Here is a 19,399-nt window from a genome sequence, read left to right on the forward strand (position 1 = left end):
CAGACAGGACAGGTGAATGCACTTCTCCTCTGTCTGAGGCCCCGTTCTCTGCCCTATCTGGTCTAACCCCGCAGCGTCACACTGAATGTGACATCTCTCTCTGGGCCGATGCCATGCTCTGAAGGCCCAGCACTCAGACTCCTCCCGGGTCAGAACGGCCCTGCCCTTCTCAGCATGCCCTCACTCAGAGCACTGAGAAAATCAAAGAAAATGTAAATCTCGACCCTGAACTTAACCTGCATTTTTAAGATCAATGAAATTTCACAGTCTGGTAATTTCTTTCACCCAAATGCCCTTTCTGACAGGAAAAAAAAAGAAAAAAGGCTTTTGGACATTTTGGTCAGTGGAATATAAATTGAAAAAAAAAAAAGTCCTGATTTGCTTCATTCTTTGAAACATTATCTAATGTTCTTCCTGAAAGAGAAACGGTAACAAGATAACCTGACTTTCTCCTTCTTCTCAGCTCTACTTTATAAACCTGCTTGATCCAAATTTTCAGATGAGCACCTGCCTCTCAGAGAACCCCCACGTCAGAGTCCCTGGGCTCGCCTTTACTTTAGTTGTTGGCTGTGCAGAAGGTAGTGATCCTGTCCCAACAGGCTCTTGGGAAGCCCACCTCGTGTTGCTCTTTCCAGCTGGGAGTGTCCAGAGGCAGAAAACAACGAAGAACCTCAGGATTTGGTCGAAACTTCACCGTCCAGGGCGTGTTTGGGAGGCCACCATGTCCCGTGCACTTGGCCCGTGGTCCCCGCAGTGCCTCAGCCCCGGGCAGCACCCTGGAGGTCACCCACATCACTCAGCACCTCAAATGCACCCATATTTCCAGCCACCTCATGTCCCCAGTGTGGCTTGGCTGAGCTTGGTGGCCACCCCAGTGCCCCAGTCAGGGGCTGTCCTGGCTTCTGCCTCTGTGGACACGTGTCCCATTGAATGGTCACGGCGCTCTGGAGTTCCATCGGTAGTCGTGATGGGTGGTGGTCATGCCCACCCAGCTCTAGGGCTCTGGGTCCCGGCTCCGGGGTGCATCCTGCCTCCTACCCCCGCCTCTGGCTCAGGGACCTCCTGCTGCCCACCTGCATGGAGGCCATGCTGTGCCTGCAGGTGTATGTCCTCCCAGGGCAGCTCTTCACCAGAAACATGACAGTGAGAGATGTGTGAGCTTAGCCTTTCCCTCTCCTGATCCTTTAGCTTTCCTTCATTTCGTGGTCATTGTCCCATTCATGTCCAGTTCAGGGACTGGAAGGTGCCTGATGAGGACACGGCATATTGCATCCAGGGCTCGCTTCTCTGCAGACCCCTTTCTGAGGCATATGGGGCCGTGGATCCTTGCTGCCTTCTGAGTCCTGGATCTAATTTTTTGTTCATCCAGCCCGGAGAGCCTGCTCTAAGCTGTGACTCTGCCTTATGTTCAATCTCCGAGCTCTGCAATGCGAGCGAGTGAGGCCCCAAGGGGAAGCGTGGCGGTGGATGGGTGCTTACTCTGTACCCTGCCCATGTCCCTGGGGTCTTCGCCCCTCAGTGCCAATGCCTGGGTAGCTCTCTGATACCTTCGAACAGCTACTTTTTAGACTTCCTGCCATTCGTGCCATGATTGTCTGTGGGATAGGCAGTCGGATGGAGGAAACCTTCCCTGGGCCAGAGAAGGTGAGGCGAGTGGTCACCGTGACACCTTTTACATTGTCCCCCACTGCCCCTTCTGCCTTTGGATGCTGAGTGTGGCCGGGAGCCTCCTCCTGGAAGAGCCAGCCCGCATGCCTCACCTGGCAAGCAGATGGTGCTTTAGTTCAAAGTAGTGCCATCGGCCTCACCTCCAGGCAGCCACATGCTGACCAGCAAAGATGGGCTGGATTTCAGGCCCCAGGTCCCCCACCCCCTGGGGCCCCGGCATGCACCTCCCCACCTGTGCTACCACTCATGACTTATGCGACCATCTGTCTTCTGTCAAAGTCTGCAGAACTTACCCTGTTCATTATGCTTAATGATCAATATTTGCACTTTGATCTCAACTTTGGAAGCAAAGAGAAATCTGAGAGCAAAAACCTATAAAGGCCACAGCCAAAGCAGCAACACAGGTGCATTCAATCGTTTTTCTAAATATTTTACTCTACTCGCGGGCTACTAAAATTGGGAAAAAAATTTTAAAGTCACATCTGTAATGATACACTTTCAAAAAATATGAATTGTGTGCACTGGTTAAAAAAAAAAGGAAAGGTTTATAAGGCGAGTTGTTGAGTTTTATTTCTGGGAAGGAGGACACTAGAGGGATTTTTTTCCCCTTTTACTTCTGCTTTCCTTTGTTTTCCTTTGTTATTTTGTGTAATAAGCCTGAATTTCTTCTTAGTTCTATTACATTTTTACGCTAGAAAAAATATATATACAGCTTGTATAATTATTAGGACTGCCGTCTTTGGGGACGTAAGCATAAGTTTGAGACCCAGCTTGGCTCTGTCCCAACTACGGGACCTTGGGAGGGACACTCAGAGCCTGTTTCATCATCTGTGACATGGCGGTAACACACCTGCCTCAAGGGATGGCTGCGAGGGAGCCCGTCAGGGATGCTCCCCACTGGGCCTGGCACAGACTTGCGCAATGGAGTGGCTTACCTTTATTACTGTAGTTAAGGTTAATATTTAAAAAGCATTAATGTCAGCAAAAATAGTATCAAGATGTGCTTGCCAATATTAAAAAAGATTAATGCTAATGCACACTAATATTAAAGATCTATTCACATCTGAGATAGAACAGTCTCGTGTCCTAAGAAAATGCACGAGTCTGGCTGGGGCACACACAGGTGGGAACGGAAGAGCAGCGGGGAGCACGCCGCCCTGCACGCACCAACCCGGCGCTGCCGCCGCCCCTGACTCTGCGTCTCTGCCTCCACCCTCTGCCGGCGCTTCGGGTCTCCTTTATCATTCCATCCTTTGCGCCCTGCCCCGGGCCAGGCCCAGAGCAGGTGTTCAACAGGTGTGTGCCAAATGAATAATGGGACCAGCAACGAGACAAGCTACTCTTATTCTCCCTGTTTATCTGAACAGAAGAATTATAGTTCGTGTATCTGAGCAGCCTCCCTGCTGCTGTGAGCACCTCTCCGTGCTCAGACGCACGTCCCTGTAAGCGGATGGACCTGGTGCATCTCACCTGTGACCTTATTTGCAGAAGGAGCTGATGCACAGCCACAGACTCAGTCAGTGGGGACACAGGCCACCTGTGAGGCGGGCGGGCGGGCTTGGAGGGCGTAGAGCATCGGTGCTCACGAGAAGGGAGAGTAGGGAATCCTCATGACTGATCCAATGTGTTTTAGGGTCTGACAAATTTTTTTAAAATTACATTTATTTAGTGCATGTACACATAAAAGAGAAATCGCTCTGACCCCACTCGGCACAAACCCCAGGTCTACACATAGGATAGGGGCTCTGGCCCCGAGGTAGAGGTTGGCATGGTGCAATCCTGTGTCATAAGCCCATAAGGCGGTGGCCCCTGCTGACAACACAAAGCTTTTAATGGGAGTTGGTATTGCTAACATAGATCAGGGTGGTCAGCCATCCCAGCTTCCCTTGAGAGGCTTCATGGGACAGAGGTATTCTGATTTATTTTTTAATTAATTAATTTTTAATTGAAATATTTGACACATGACATCGTATACATTTAAGGCATATTATAATATGTTAACTTGGAAATTTTTTTAAAAAAGGGTCTTCTAGTTTTAAAACCGGGTCAGCCCCAGGGGAAACGGGACCAGGCAGTCACCCCAGCCCAGAGTCTCAGCTCTCCACCGACAAGGGCAGGCGTTCCTTGAGCCTCTTGCCTGGGGAGGAAGCCTCCCACTGCCCTCAGTCTCAGGAACTGGTGCAGCTCAGGTGACTCAAGCGGACCATGGGGCTATTTGCCCAGGGCCAGCAGCTGGCCTGTTGCAGGTGCACACAGGTGAGGTGTGGATGGTTCTGGTCCATTTATAAGTTCAGGGTAAGGATTAAGCACCCAGCCAACTACAGACCCCCTTTCCCTTATCTGGAGCCTTCATCTTTTGAAGAGATGTATGAGCTAGCTAGGTAGGTAGCTGGATTTAGGGTCTCCCACCGGACCCCTCCAGCTGTGCTGCACAGGTGCCTTAATTAGGAAAACCTCACAGCACATGAAGCCCATCAACCCCACCATGAGAAGAACAGCCGTCATTTGATGTCATTTGACATTGTGGGGATTACGATCCCACTCAGGGAGTTATCAGGAGTCTCCCATAAGGTAAGACAGCAGCACGTCTGGCCAAACCTGAAGAGATAGAGAGTAGATCCAGGGTTGCCTGGAGTTGAGGGTTTTCGGGGAAAGGGGAGTGATTCTAATGGATATGCAGTTTCTTTCTGGAACCAACAAGATACAATCAGTGTAGTGATGGATGCCTAATGCTGTACATAAACTAAAAACTATTGTATTGTGTACTTTAAATGGTTCATCGTGTCTTGAATAAAACTGTTATTTAAAAAAAATCTCGGGATCCCTGGGTGGCGCAGCGGTTTGGCGCCTGCCTTTGGCCCAGGGCGCGATCCTGGAGACCCGGGATCGAATCCCACATCGGGCTCCCGGCGCATGGAGCCTGCTTCTCCCTCTGCCTGTGTCTCTGCCTCTCTCTCTCTCTCTCTCTCTGTGACTATCATACATAAATAAATTAAAAAAAAAAATCTCACCACCTCACCTTCTACCAAAAAATTCTCTACCCCAGCTAACCAATAGCAACAACAATCCCACGGAAACCTCAAACAACAAACACAGAAACAGTCAAGCTAGAAGAAGACCTTGTTTCCCCCGGTGGAGACACGTCCTCCTCGTACAGCGGGGGGGCCTGGGGCCAGCCGGGAATGCTCATAGGGTGCCGCGCAGCACTCCGGGGGTTACCAGCCCTCCTGGCGGGTCGGGAGGTGAGCAGCTTGGAGAGGCGCTGGGCCCAGCACGGTGGACGAGCCCCCCAGGACTTGCTCCACGTCAGATCCAGAATCAAGAGGAGGAGAGAGCTCAGCTCCGCAAGCCTAGCGGACAGGAGGCTTCTCCAGGAAGTCGTCCGTTTGGCGGGGAAATAGGAAGTAGGCGTTAAGTGAGAAAGAAACACCCCACAAGATAGGACTTGTCAAGCCATGGAAAGCATTTTAATGACAACTGGCATCACAGGTATAAATAAATAGCTCCTGTCCGTCTATAATATGTGCTAGAAATATCTTTTTAAAAGGTCCAGCTAAGGTTACGAGGCTTCAAGGACCCTTTCTTAGCTACTGATTTTAGTAATTAAAAAAATAAAAACAATGGGCGTCCAGGTCCGCGAGCGTCGCCTGCGGGGAGGGCAGGACGAGCCGGCGCCCACGGCCCGGGGCACGGCAGTCACTGAGGCGCTGTTCACAACACATACTCTGCTCCGCCACATACAATTGACTTTGGATGAATGCATTTTGCAATGTGCTGCTACACAATTAGGCTGTTAAAAACCACAGTTGGTTGACAATCTAACATAGATTTAAATCTTGTCATTTCATGCTGGTATGCTCCGCCCCACATAGCAAGAGAAACAGCTCAGGAACCCTCCAACAGTTTCTACCTTGGTTCATTTCTCAGTATCAGTAGGTCTTGTGACAGATCAACCACAGGAGCTTGCACAGATTATTCTTGGGTACGGCCTCTCCCACGTGGAAGGGACCCGACCTCCCCTGATGTGGGAGTGTCCCCGCATTCCCAGCAATGCAGCCATGGGCTTGGCTGCAGGTGGCTGCGCCCCCTTGGAGCAGCCTCAGGCAGCGTCCCACCCATTGGCTGTGGACCTGGGGCCACGGTGGCAGGGGTGGCAGGTCAAGACAGCGCCTCCTCCCCTCTGATTGCAAAACCTCAACAAACATCAAGGATGGAGGGATAGAGAAAAGCATCAAACCTACTACTTTAAGGATGGGTTAATTGAGACTGTTGCTAAGAATACATCTAACATATAGGAATATAACGTACGTTTAATTTAGGAAAAATATATCATTTGACCCTCGGAAATAAACATTAAATACAAATCAAGTGGACTTGGACACCAGAAAGAAAACATGGGGTGTGAGGGAGACAGCATGGGAACTCAGAAGATTATCAGGTAAAGATGGAAAACCCTTAGGTTCACCCCAAGAGGCACTGGGGCTCTGAGCCCTCTCTCCCCACACCCAGGATCGAGGCAGTCCTCCCAGGGGATGCCCAGCCAACACTGAACCTGTCCCTTGGCAGACCCTCGCTGTAGATTTTGCTCCTTTATTAGAAATATAAAGAGATGATCACTTTGTCTTTTTATTTGTCTTTTTGCATTTTTTTTAACAAATAATTTTTGGTAGCTTGTCTGTTCTATTTTGACTCATAGACTCACTTTCCGACGGTGCAGGCCGGAGTTTGCTCCGCTGACTGGGAACTCCACCGTCACCGGCTGCTAAACCCGCTGCTGCAAAAGAGGCACACAGCCCTTCCCGGCTCGGAGGCCTCCGCGGTCCGCCGGCCCCGGTGCGTCCCGCTCGGCCAGACCCTCCGACGCCCCGGCCAGCCCACTCTGGAGCCGAGCGAGGAGCCAGGCCCCGCGGGGGCCTAGGCCGGGTCCTTGAATTTCTCCAGGTAGTTTCTGAGCTCCTCGGGGGCGCCCGGGGACACGTCCTGGCACACCCACTTGATGTCCTCGCCGCCGCCGCCCCCCAGGATGGAGTTCACGGTGGGGCAGCCGTCGTCGGGCGGGATGGTGGTGAAGGTGGTGAACTTCACTTTCTTCCTTTTGGAGGTGGGCGAATGCAGGGGCTCGAGCTTCGGGTCCCTGGCCGGCCTGCCCGCCGAGCCCGCCCGGTGCACCTGGCCCTGCACGTGCTGCCGGGCGCCGCCGTTGAGCAGCAGCCGGCTGCCGTCGTCGCTGCCGCCCGGCCCGCGGTCCAGGACAGTCGTGTGCTCGTCCTGCGGTGGCGACCCCTCGCCCGCGTGCTCCAGGAGCTCCGCCTCGTTGCCCAGCCACACCCAGTCGTGCGAGTGGGTCACAGAGGCCTGGCCTTCCAGGGGCACCTGCTTGTGGCGGTACCTGAGGGCGAAGGTGGCGCAGTTGATGAGGAAGACGAGGATGGCCAAGCAGAAGACGCCGAGCAGGGCGTACATGCCGATCTCCAGGTCGCTCAGGCCCCGGGGCGTCTGCACCAGGTCGCTGGCCCCCAGGCCGCCCCCCGCCCGGGGCAGCTCCACCTGCGCCGGGAAGTTGGCGAAGTCCAGGGGGATGTTCTGCAGCTGGTCCCCCCCGGACGGCCTGCCCGCGTCCGGCCGGCCGCTCTTCACCACCCTGTTGTCCAGGAGCGGCCTGGCCGTGCTGTCGCCTCTCTGCAGGGCGCCGTCCTCGCGCTCCCCCGGGCTGCCTTGGAGGTGCCCCTCGGGCTCCTGGCTCTTCTGCCGGCGGTCGCTGGCGTGGTTCTTGATCTCGCCACTGTCGCCGTCCGCGCCGCGGCTGGAGTCGGCGTTGCCCTGGCCAAACTTGACCCTGACGCTGCCCACACCCACGGCCAGGACGCTCTTGCGCTTGGACTTCTGGCAGGCCTCGGCGATGGACATGTCCACTCGCACCAGCGGCCCCTGGCCTTCCCCTTCGGCCATCACCACCGGCCATCTGGGAGAGCGGGCCTGGGGGGTGGACACGACGGCCTCGTTCAGGGAGGTGGCGGTCAGGGTGAAGTCCTTGGTGTCGTAGATGTCCAGGGGGGTGGCGGAGCCGTCGCTGAGCTGGAGCCAAGTGCTGACCACGGCCTCCTGCGGGGAGAGAGGCTGTTAGGAGGGCACCGTCTGCGGGCGGGGAGGCCTCTTCTCTTCGGAACCCGCCTGCCCTCCCAGCACAGAACCCAAAGTCCAGAGGCTGGACTCAGATCCAGACTTGGCGGCTGATGAATCTGGGGAGAAGACACACAGGTTTTATATCAAGATACGAGAATCACTGTAATTTAAGAACACGTGTAGACCTGGGGTGACATCGCCAGCGTCATCCTTACCCAGGACCCGCACAATGACCCCTGGCTGAGACCCTCCGTGGCCTCTAGTCACAGAGACACCACGCCGAGTCCTGATGCTCCCTGCTGCTGCTCCCATGCCTCCACCTCCTCTCCCGATGGTTCAGCCTGTTACCGGGTCTGGATCGTCCCTGATAACCTCCCTATCTCAGGATCTCACTCACACCCGCGAAGTCCATCCTGCCCGGCGGTGACGGGTGACACATGCACGGGTATGGGAGCTGGGACGCGGCTACCCTCGGTACCCCGCTGCCAAGGGGCAATGCTAGCTGTGCCTCCTGGGAACCTGCCGCTGTCCTCTGTGTCACCTGTGCACAGACTCACTTGACCCTCACAGCGACACCCCAAGTCGATGCCGTGACCATCACCACTTCTTGTTCTGCAGGGCGGGCTCCTCACTTCCCTCTGTGAAGCTCACATAGGCACGTGCTGAGGCTGGGGTTTGAGTCCAGAGGTCTGGCCTGAGTCCTAACCACCACGGCTGCCCTGTCTCCTGGCTGTCTGTGGCTCTGAGGTCACTGCGTGGGCCCGGGGATGGAGACAGTCTTGATGTGTCTGGAATTCTTGCCTATTACCTAAGACTGGGGATCTAGTGACGTGTGTGAGAAGCCCATGCCAGACACCGAGGAGCCTTGCAGAGGGCTGCGGGAGGGCTGGGAGCCAGAAAGGGAGAGGAGACACACGCGGTTGTTGGTGGTGGTGGGTGGGGATGCTAAGTCTGCGCTGGTCTGAGTGTGCTCCGTGTGTGTGTGCGATGTGCACTCGGGGAGCTCTGGAATTGGGGGCAGGTGGTGGGAGGCCTGGAGGGGAGGCGTGGGCACTCCCATAACTGGGGTGCAGGCTAACCTCTGTGAGAGAAGCAAGGAGCAGGGCAGGCATTTGAAAGACTGCGAAGAGCTGATGGAGCTCCGGGGATCTGTTATGGGTAAAGGATCCAGGGTCCTCTCTTATCCTGGCTTCTGAGCATGATGTGGAAGGGTGGAGAATTTGACATGAGTTTTGAAATAAATACATGCATCCACTATTTCTCCTGGTCCTTTTTTTTTTTTTTTTTTTTTTTTTAGAATGATCGTTTTGGGTCTCAGTTTCCCACACTGCCAGTGGGAGTGTGCACACCTCAGCCACAGGATCTGAGATGGACATCTACGTGGCTTGGCTGTCTTCTACCCCTTCTTTCCAGCAGGGGCTGGAACATGAGCTTCCCTTGGGAGGAACCAGGTCCTCCCCACTCAGGGTCTGTGTGCCCAGGGTGGGCTAGACCGACCCCTCCAGGGCCAGACCCGGGCACATGACCAAGGCCTGGCCTCGGAATATTCCACCATCCTGTCCTCAGTGATTGGCTCGGGAAAGGGCTTAGGATGGAGACTGGCCGATGGGAGGGGTTCCCTGGGCTCTGGCAGAAACCGAAGATGAGAAATTTGCATTCCCTGGGGCTGCTGAGTTGGGGTGCAGGCCTGTAATGATAGTGGCCATCCTGCAAATGGGTGGGGTGGGGGGGATCTGCTGGAACAGGAGACCAGCACGGGGGAGAGAAGAGTGAAGAGATGATGGAGAGAGAGAGAGAGAGATTGTTTAAGGGCATGTTCCAACAACAAAGTAGACTGTCTGAGGATCAACCACTTAAAAACTAGACAAAAATATACAAAACAAACAAACAAACAAAAACAATGCAAATTCCCAGGAATCAGAAGTGAAGAGGAAACGCATCCCAGAGGGGTGCATATAATTAGCTGTAACCGAGGTGGCCTGGGGGCAGGTGTCAGAACTGCTCAGAAGGCTTGCCAGCCAGTGGCGGGGAGCCGGATGCCCACCCAGGGGCTGTCAGATAGGATGAGACCCTCTGCATACAGCCAGGACTGCCGAGAGGGGGATGAGAAAATCCTACCTGCTTGGCCAGAAAGAGCAACGATACTTATTTGTGCTCTGAGCCCTGCTGGGAAAATGTGTCCCCTTGAAATCAAAACCCCACTGGTTCCACACACCAGTGGGGTGGGGTCTGCAGTGACCCGACCTGTATGGCGCATGGCCGCCAACAACCAGATGCACGTGGAGCGGGACCATGCAAATGCAGCACTGCAAAGAATTCCTATTGGGAGTAAAGCAAAGCAGCCGCAGCTCAAGAGGCCCTCTGGATTCAAAAAAAAAAAAAAATTCATAATCCTGAAGGAGAAGGCTTTACCATGAGAGGGAGTCATAAAACATTCATGTCGACCAGCAGAGCAAGGATTTTGGATAATAGAACAACTGAGAAAGATGATAAAATAAGATAAGCCAGCAACAACGACAAAACAGCCCATGAAACAAACAGTTCATGGGACATGGAACAGAGTAGATGCCACACGCCGAGCACGGCTGTGCGGGGAAAGATCAGGACGGTGTGGGAAGAACCACATAGAAACAAACAAACAAAAAATGCTTCAGTGGAAACGAATTACCCAATGGCTCGTGGGCAAAGCAGATTAGACACATCTGGGGAGACAGAGCCAAGGAATTTACCCACAACACAATCACAGGAAGAAACGTACAAAAGACTAGTTGAAAGAAACAAGGGACAGGTAAGAGTTTTTGGTGACAAGTTCCAGAAAGGAACAGATGGGAGAACTCGGTATTTAAAGAAATCATGGCTGGAGTTTTTCCAGAATTGAGAACAACTGTGGATAATAAAGATGAAGGTTTCTGGGGACAGTGAGTAGCTGGATCTAGCTTGACCTGAAGACAAACCTCCAGGCACGAACCGATCAATGCCGGCGTAGGCTGGGGTCAGCCTGGGTTGGGTCTCTGGACCCGTACCTGAAAGCCCAGACCAGCGCTGATGCCGTTGGCCTGGGCAGGGGTGAGGGGGATTGTGCATGGGATCTGCGAAGGGCGTGGCACCCACTGTTGGTGCCTTCCACTCCCCCATGGCACCCACTGCTCGGCTTTCAGGGGTCGGCTCTGCAAGATGGTTTTGCCTGAGGGCACGCCCTGGCCTCTGGAACCCATGTGGCCATGCCTGGAGCCAGACGTGCAAGGAATTAAGTCCATGCAGAGGCAGCCCTCCACGGGTTCCCTTGCCCCTGGTCGACACTGACTGGAGGTTTCCCCAGGAGCCCACTCTGGGGGCCGGGCGGGGGACACACTCGACTGTCTGCCATCCCTCGTAGCACTTCCCGACTCCTCTACCGGGGCTCCCGTCACCACGCGAATTAAGTATTTGAACATGAATCCTCACGTCAGGCTCACCTTCCCAGGGCATCAGAAGCAAGGCAGGCAGCAGAGCTCAGAAATTTGGTTCCCACCCTCCTCCCCTCTGTCCACATCCACTGGCAAGTCACGCAATGAGACGGGCCCCCCTCGGGAGCCTAGATCCGAAGCATGAATGCCAGGGATTCCCCTTTCACTTCTCTGTCCTGGCTTTCCTCAAACAGATGAAGCACAGTGGAAGTGTCTCCTCTTGCCCTCATATTTACAGCTTTAAACATCTTTCAGCTTTTGTATCTCAGGGTTGAACCATCAAGACCAAGGTGCGAGCTTTCCGCACGCCAAGGGCTGACATTGAAACACCGTTCCCACTGCCTGCGAGCTCATCGTGGCTGACCTTCCTTCCTGAATTCATTTTTCTCCACAAACCCTAGACAGAGAAAGAACTTCCCCTGAAACAGCCCCCACCCGCCAACGGCAGACAGTCTGAATTAAGCCCTCAGCGCACGGTGGGCTTGCCCAAATCCATCTCCATTGACCCCGGTGCGTGAATGAAGGTAAGGCCCTCTGTTAGCTCGTTTCAGGGCGGTGAACCCGGGGCTTACTCAGGAGCGCCAACGCATTTCCCCAAGGATCAGAAATTCTAGATGACTTAACACGCACGCCCAGGGATAAGCTAGAGCGCCATCCTTTCATGAGTCATGTCTGAAAATAGAATGGACCACATCCATACATGCCCCCACCCCGAGTCAGTGCTGGGACATCCGATCACCATGGGCTGATGGGAGCAGATGGAGGCACCGCACGGGGGCAGGGGCGCTGCCAGTGGGGCGGTCGTGCCCATCAGCCCCTAATTAATCACCCATTCTCAGCAAAAGCTCCCTGCTCCCTGCTTTGTCTCCCCACTTCCTCTCCAGCCCCCTTACTTTGCTCTTTAGAAAGCAGAAAACACCAGGCCCCCAGGAGATGGAGGGAAGCCAGCTCTGGGGGCCTGAGGTAGATGGGGACCCTCCCGCTGATGCCCTGGAGCAAAGTCAGTGAGCGACGGCAAGATTCCTAGAATGGCCCTGCCCCCAGCTCTGGAGCCTGGGACTGTAATGAGATGCCGCTCCCGTGATTATGCCAGGTTGTGCCGCGCAGTTGACCTGAAGATGGGGAGATGTGCCTGGATCATCCGGGTGAGCCCAGCGTGGTCATGGGAGCCTTTGGAAGCAGACAGATTTCTCTAGATGGCAGCAGACGGGAGGTCAGAGATTCAAAGCATGAAAGGACTCCATGCACATTGCTGGTTTTGAAGATAATGTGGGTGTGGGAAGTGAGAAGGAACACGGGGGGCCTTGGGATCCCGAGAGATGCCCCCGGACAACAGCCCACAGAGAAACAGACACCTGACCCAGAACTGTGGAGAGGAGGAGCATGGAGGCCGACAACTCCCCAGTACACCCCAAGGAGAGCCCCGGCCGCCGACTCAGGCCCCCAGGTACCCTGGGCCTAGCGCCCAGCTAGCTCATCCGGGCTCCCGGCCCGCAGAGCTGAGCTCCTAAGTGGGTGTTGTTTTCAGCCACCGAGCTTGTCACTCCGGTTCATCACAGAGCCCAGGACACAGACGATGTCGTCTTGTGGATTTTCTGAGCCCCTGTCACTGCCTTCTGGAACGTGGTCCAGCTGCTCTGACCAGGCCCTCCCTGTGGAGCCAGGCACAGAAGCTCATCTGCCCCTCTCCGCCTCTGGCTTCTGGGTCCCTACCTGTTTGGGGGTCCGCAGCAGCTCCTCAGCTGTGGCCACAGCGGTGATGGCCTTGCTGTTCTCCGTGCTGGGGTGGAGGGTGACAGACAGCCCAGCCACGAGCTGGATGGCCAAGTCTGTCACCGATACCTTGTCATCTAACACGGTCACCGTCTTCTCTGCCAGGATGGAGTCAGAGAGCGGAGACAACACCTGGCAGAACAGAATATTCCCAAATGTTGGAATCTCCCTCAGCACTGCTTCCTCCTTGCCCCAGGCCTGGGTCCAGAATATGGGGCTAAGGGATCCCACTATAGACGCACCTGCCCGTAGCAAGCCTTTGCAAGAATCAGATAAAGCTGCCTTTCCCCAAGAAACTTTAGTTCTGTTGGAAAATTGCAATAAATATTAAAATCCATTCTATTTTTTAAAATGAAATGGCTCCTCCCGTTTAGATGAGGCACTCTTGTACACTGTACAACCTGGCTAACTGTGCATGGCCATCCTGTGGGCCAGGCTCATGAAGTTGACTTTGTGCCACCTGAGATCTCCAGGTGAAATGATGGGAATGTACCCATTGTTTCCACATATGGTTGTGGTCTCAGGATCCAGAATGATATCCCCAGAAGGTGCACTCAGTGCGGCAGAGCTTGAGGGGTTTCAGGAAAGCCCCTCCCACTCCCTGTCATCTTATCTGAGATCCTACCATACAGTGCATTTCCTTGAACAAAAGGTAGTAGGACTTTGAAGAGAGCTTGTTGGATGAATCCATGGCAGAATGACTAAACGCTTTAAGGGAAGAAGGAAGGCTCCTTCCCCCAGCCACGGGCAGGAGCAGCATGGAAGGTGGGGGAGTGGGGTTCTCAGAGGTGTAGGACAGCCTTCTTGATTCTGTTTGTAAGGAGATTGGGACTCATAGAGCTGGTCCAGGCTCATCTCCTGGAGTCCTAAGGACACCATCCTGGGGGCCAGGAAGTTGGGCCAGGGACCGACCCTTCTTGTGAGCTTCCCCCAGTGTGAGGCATGGTGTTCAGCTCGGGGCATGCAGAAATCCTGAGCTCTGGCTTCCTACCTGGATGGTGGTCATCCCAACCTCCCGCCCGACCAGGATCCTGCTGTCCTGGAGTGTGGCCACGTGAGGTTCCTCCAGCTTCATGAAGTCTGCAACCAAGTGGGTGATGTCGACTTGCCAGTCGGGACTGAGAAGGTGGCTCGGCTGGCCCCACGGGCCAGCGCCCTCCGACACGAACTGGGTGAGGACCCGCACCGTGGCGTGCTGGTACTGCAGGGCACAGCCTCGGCCCCGCCGCTCCTCCTCGTCTTCATCCTCGCTCTCTCGAGTGGGCCTTGGGGGAAAGAGAAGAAGCCCTCAGGTCCCAGGAATGGGTCCAAAGATGCTCTGGAGCTGCAAGCCAGACTAGGCAGGTGCCTGCCGCAGCCTCCAGGAGACAACAGTCCCAGCAGGAGCCTCAAGACCCTGCGGGAGCGCTGATTCCACCACAGGCAGCACACAGGGTTAGGCTTCTCCTTCTCAAAGACATCCTTTGACAAAAGGCTTAAGAGCTCACACTTACGAAGTCTACACAATCCAATAAATGATAGCTAACAGCCACACACACCTACTTACAATTTAATTTGAATGAATAAGAATTAAACAAATTAAAACTTTAAATTTCTTAGTCACGCAAGCTATATTCCAAGTGCCCCATAACCCCACCTGCTAGGGGCTGCTACAGTGGACACTGTGGTTCTAGAACATTCCACCACTGCAGCCAGTTTTATTGAACAGAGCTGTACTATGCTCTTGGGGTAGACGTGCCTTTCTAGGTGCCACGTGTACGCACTCTTAATCTCCTTGCGGCAGCAAGTCTCAGGTCTGCCCTCCCCAGGGACGTGGAGCACACTCATTCTCTGGGTCACTTGTGATCATCTAACAGTCTGAAGGACTGCCTGGATTCATGGCTGACCCCCCGCCCAGCTGGGGCAGATTCCTTCAAGTTTTCCTTGGAGAGGGAGATGCTGTGTCTTATGGGTAGAGAGGCTCTCCCTGAGTGCACGCTGGCTTGCCCCTTGCAATGAAGATCTATTGCCTGGGAGACTCCAGAAAGGAGCCCTGAGGATTCAAGATGGAAGATCCCAGGAAGGAGACCAGGAAGGTGACAACAACTCTTATTCCCCTGACCAGAGGACCACAGAACCAAGGAAACGACCCCAACTCCTCCATATGACAATCCAGAGTCACACAGAATAAATTAGAGCCTTTTCTTTCTTTCTTTTTTCTTTTTTCTTTTTCTTTTTTTTTTTTTTTTTTTTTTTTTTTTGGTTTAAGAGCAAATGGTGACACCATGGTCCAATATGAATGCAATTAAGTTTTATACGGTTATTTGATATGCACAGAGCCAATCAAGTTTGTAGATATTCATAAAGCACAGAAAAAGAAGCTACTATTTCACTTAGAGTAAATAGCCCCAAACTCAAATTTCCCTGAGGGCTGAGAGGCTAGAAAAATGTATCACTTCTCTCATGTCACATTCTAAGGGAGCCACTTTCAGGAGCATCTACAGGAAGCTCAAGTCCAAAGTGTACACAGTCTGGGGTTGATGATGATCCTGCCATTTTTCAGCCTCCTGCCTGGCTGGTTATCCTGGGCCATGGTTAGGCTGGACAAGATGTAACATACAATCAGGCCAGCATCTACCATGTGCTGGGCCCTGTCCTGGCTCCATCATCAACAAAGCGGCTGGGATCACGGCCCTGGTGCATCTCCCATCCTGGGCTCACCTCTTACTGGACACAATGGGGACCCTCCAGCCTTTGATCTGGCTCAGCTCTGTGTCAGAGACCTCAATCTGTAGGGGTAGCCGGGGCACCCACACGGTGATGTGCAGGGAGGCACTCAGGTGCTGGTAGGTGAAGTTCACCACCGCATCCACCTTGCCCTTCATCTCTTTGCCATTGACAAAGACGTAGTCACATCTTTCAGACACCTGCAAAGACAGAAAGGGGGTGGAGAAGTCACCAGGCCCTACTGACCACTCTTCTTCCATTTGTGTTTTCCTCTAGCAAACACACATGCTTAATTTAGGGTCTTCCCAGTGCAGAGCCTAAGACAAGGATTCTGTGCATCTGGTCTACTTGGGAGATGGCTCCAGGGGGAAGCGAGTAGGGAGCAGAGTGAGAAAGAAAGAGAATGAGTCAACAGAAAGCTACTTCTTTACTTTTTTGTTGTGGATCAGTTTCTCTGGAACCTCATGAAAGCCTACAAAATTGTCACCAAAGGGTAGGAAGCAGGAATATTATGTATCAGCTCCCATCTCTCACTGCCCCTATGTGTTAGGGGCACTTTCAGGCTGAGATACAGGCCCATGGCACCTGAAAAGACCCTGGGATAGTACATAGTAGAAGCTTGAGGTGGAATGTAGTATAATCACAGAGTGAACTGGAATCTGTGTAGAGCTGCAGCTGAGACTGAGCTCTGAGTGGACACTGGAAGTGTCTGTTCCTCAGGCTGATGTCTGCTCATACAGTGAGCCACACCCTAGTCAGCCTCCCAGGATCTAAAGGGTTCATGCTACCTTCCTCTGGAGACTGACTTGCTGTGCCTACACCCTCTCCTCTGATCATACACATCCCTGACAGTCTGAGGCACCCAGGCCTCTGTGCACCAGGCTCCCTTTGCCTGAGAACACCCTTTCTTCCCTACTGGCCTGGCCAGGCACCTTGCCGACCCCCCAGGATCATTTACGTATTTGTAGTATAACTGCTTATCTTGTGAATGGCCGCATCGCATTAGTGACTACCAACCTATGTCCCTCCCCCTGTATTCCTCCCTTTGCTTTTCCCATTCCTACCACATCATTGCCTCAAGAAAGAGCAGAGACAGAGCACAAAGCAATATAAACACATAGAAAATAGAATAAAAGTCTGCGAACATTAAGACTATGTGTTCTAAAATCTAATCCCTTACGGAGATGAATCTGCCCACGGCCCCATGGCCATTCTCATGTGGCAGGAAGATGCCCATGTCCCTTGGGAGTGGGCTTGAAGGAGCACTATGAGCAGGGATTGGACTGTATCTGACTGGTGATGGATGCCCCGAGAGATTGTAAGCAGAACACTCAAGAAGACTGGAAGCCCCCCTCTCCCAAGGCCTTGGCAATAGTTACATCTTTTGAAAATTAGACTGGGATTATGTTCTGCAGCCTTAATGAATTGAAAATTGAGACTAGAAATCAATTTGTGTTTTCAAGAAATGGCATGACTGTCTTGCATATACAAGTTGTCGGATGTGATTTATACTGGCCCCGTGTGTCCAGATCAACCACCAAGCTATGAAATCCTTGAAGGAAAGAAGCACATCTTTTTAAATCTTTGATACAGTTCCACACAGCAGATGCTCATGAAGCAGGAACCTAGCAGAGTGGATAATGACTGGATAGATGAATGTGTGTATGTATGGATGCATGGATGGATGGGTAGGTGGGTGGATGGACGGATGGCTGTTTGGATATGTAGATGGGCAGGTGAGTGGGTAGATGGATGAATGGATGAATGCATATATGGATGGTTGGGTGGATGGATGAATGTATGACTGGAAGGGTGGGTGGATAGGTGAGTGGACAGGTAGATGGATACACACACACAGATGGATGGATAGATTATTGATGGACAGCTAGATAGATGAGTGAAGAAGCCTTTCTTCAGGAGGATGTCTGCTTCAAGACAACCAGACAAGGATCTTAGGGTGAAGGGAGACTGAGATATGATGGAGCCAAGAGCAGTGGAAACATAAGACATTTACTTGAAAGTTACCAGAAAGCTCTCAAGCAGTGTTTCCTAATCTTTTTGGGGCCATTGACTCCTTTGAGAACACATGTCAAGCTAATTTTTGCTACGGAAATGCATATACATACAGTTTCGCATAACATTTTGGAGTTAATGAATTCACACGTGGACTCCTCATATAGCACTTACCATATACTAAGCTATAACTGCCAATTTGCTGATCTGTCTCCTGTCGGGGCTGTGTACTCTAGAAGGAGCAGTGAGTGTCTCCTTCCAGGGGTCTGTGGACCCAGTTAAATCACATCAATGCTGAGCAATGAACTCGAGTGATCACCCTCTCCTTCCTCAGCTTCTGGGAACTATGGATGGCTACTCTGGGCCCGATTTTCATCTCCAACTCTTGCTTCTATTTGAAAGGGCAGCTGGTGAGGGCTGTGCTGAGAGAAGCTCCTCCATCTGCTGGGGACAGTGGCAGGAGCAGCTGGGAGGGGAACACATGGATGGATCCTCTCACTCATGGTCAAGAGTGGTTTAAAAATGTTTACCTACTGATTAAGGGTGGAAACCAATTTTAGCTGCTGTCCCAGACTTGCCATTAGCATGTAAACACTGTCCTGGATCTGGGCAGGCATTAGCATAATAGCCGAGCAAGAGTTATATCAGTAATCACTTCTTTAATCAATGTTGTAATTTACAGACCATTGACTTTACTCATTTATTACCTTCTTGAGCTCTGGTGGGAGGGAACCTGGCCGCTCCAGAATATATAAATAATTAAGAGGAATGCCAAGGGTAAGAAGTTGCGGTGCCTGATAGAGCCATTGTCACTGCTATTCCTGAAGGTGTCATAAATGTCTGGGGAAGTCTCGGGATGCATTAATCATCTCCTAAGTGGCTAGAAGTGAGAACCACAATATCACAAAACGAGCTGGCTCATCTGCAGAGTAGGAACCGAAAACCCCACAGGAATCTATTTAGTTCCTTGGCTTCATTTCTGGGACTCTTTCATCCTTCATTGTGGGTGGGCCGCCCACCGAGAAAGCCGCCTGCTGGCCTCTGCCCACTCTGACATTTAAACTATCCGGTCCAAACGCACAGTGGCCGGACTGCTCTGGTGAAGCAGCACATGGTCAGCTGACATCTTCTGCTGTCATTTGGGCCTTGGCGACTTCCTGATGACAGCACCTGCTTCTTTCCCACGGGGAACCACTTGGGGACCACTTTCCATGGGGAGGGCAAAGCCATTTGCTGGTCAACCACTGACATCCAATGCAACTTTTGTCTGAAAAAGCAGCCAAGCATGTTCTCAAACTTGAGAAAATCCAAGAGGGAGGGTCAATGCACAGACTGTTGGGCCCAGCCCTAGAGTTTCCGACTGAGCAGGTGTTGGTGGGGCTCCCATGTCTGCATTTCTATCAAGGTCTCAGCTGATGCTGAGGCTCGGAGTCTGAGGACCACATGTGGAGACGCACTTCTTGAAATAATGCAATTCCCCTTCCTCTGTTTCCATGGCACCTTCTACTTCCTGTCAATCCATTTGGGCTGCTGGAAGGGAGTAATGCAGACTGGGGGCTTAAGGAACAGACAGTTGTCTCTCACAGCTCCAGAGGCTGGAAGCCCCAGATGAAGATGGCAGCAGGCCCAGCGTCTGGTGAGGACCCATCCCATCTCTTAGATGCCAGCTT

At 52.8% G+C, this 19,399-nt stretch overlaps 1 protein-coding gene across 1 annotated transcript in view; it reads right to left on the bottom strand.

Moving 5' to 3' along the window:
• Window positions 1–5,113: 5,113 nt before the first annotated feature.
• TMEM132C (transmembrane protein 132C) overlaps window positions 5,114–19,399 on the bottom strand; it is a 298,484-nt gene continuing 284,198 nt past the window's right edge. Inside the window, exons 6-9 of the mRNA XM_025473591.3 lie at window positions 15,711–15,916; window positions 14,002–14,275; window positions 12,951–13,142; window positions 5,114–7,770 (exon numbers count right to left, since the gene is read on the bottom strand). Of these exons, the coding sequence (XP_025329376.1) occupies window positions 6,583–7,770; window positions 12,951–13,142; window positions 14,002–14,275; window positions 15,711–15,916 (1,860 nt within the window). The 3' untranslated portion in view covers window positions 5,114–6,582. The remainder of the gene's footprint in view (window positions 7,771–12,950; window positions 13,143–14,001; window positions 14,276–15,710; window positions 15,917–19,399) is intronic.

This window comes from Canis lupus, chromosome 26, assembly GCF_003254725.2.
Source record: "Canis lupus dingo isolate Sandy chromosome 26, ASM325472v2, whole genome shotgun sequence".
In the NCBI taxonomy this organism is placed as follows: Eukaryota; Metazoa; Chordata; class Mammalia; order Carnivora; family Canidae; genus Canis; species Canis lupus.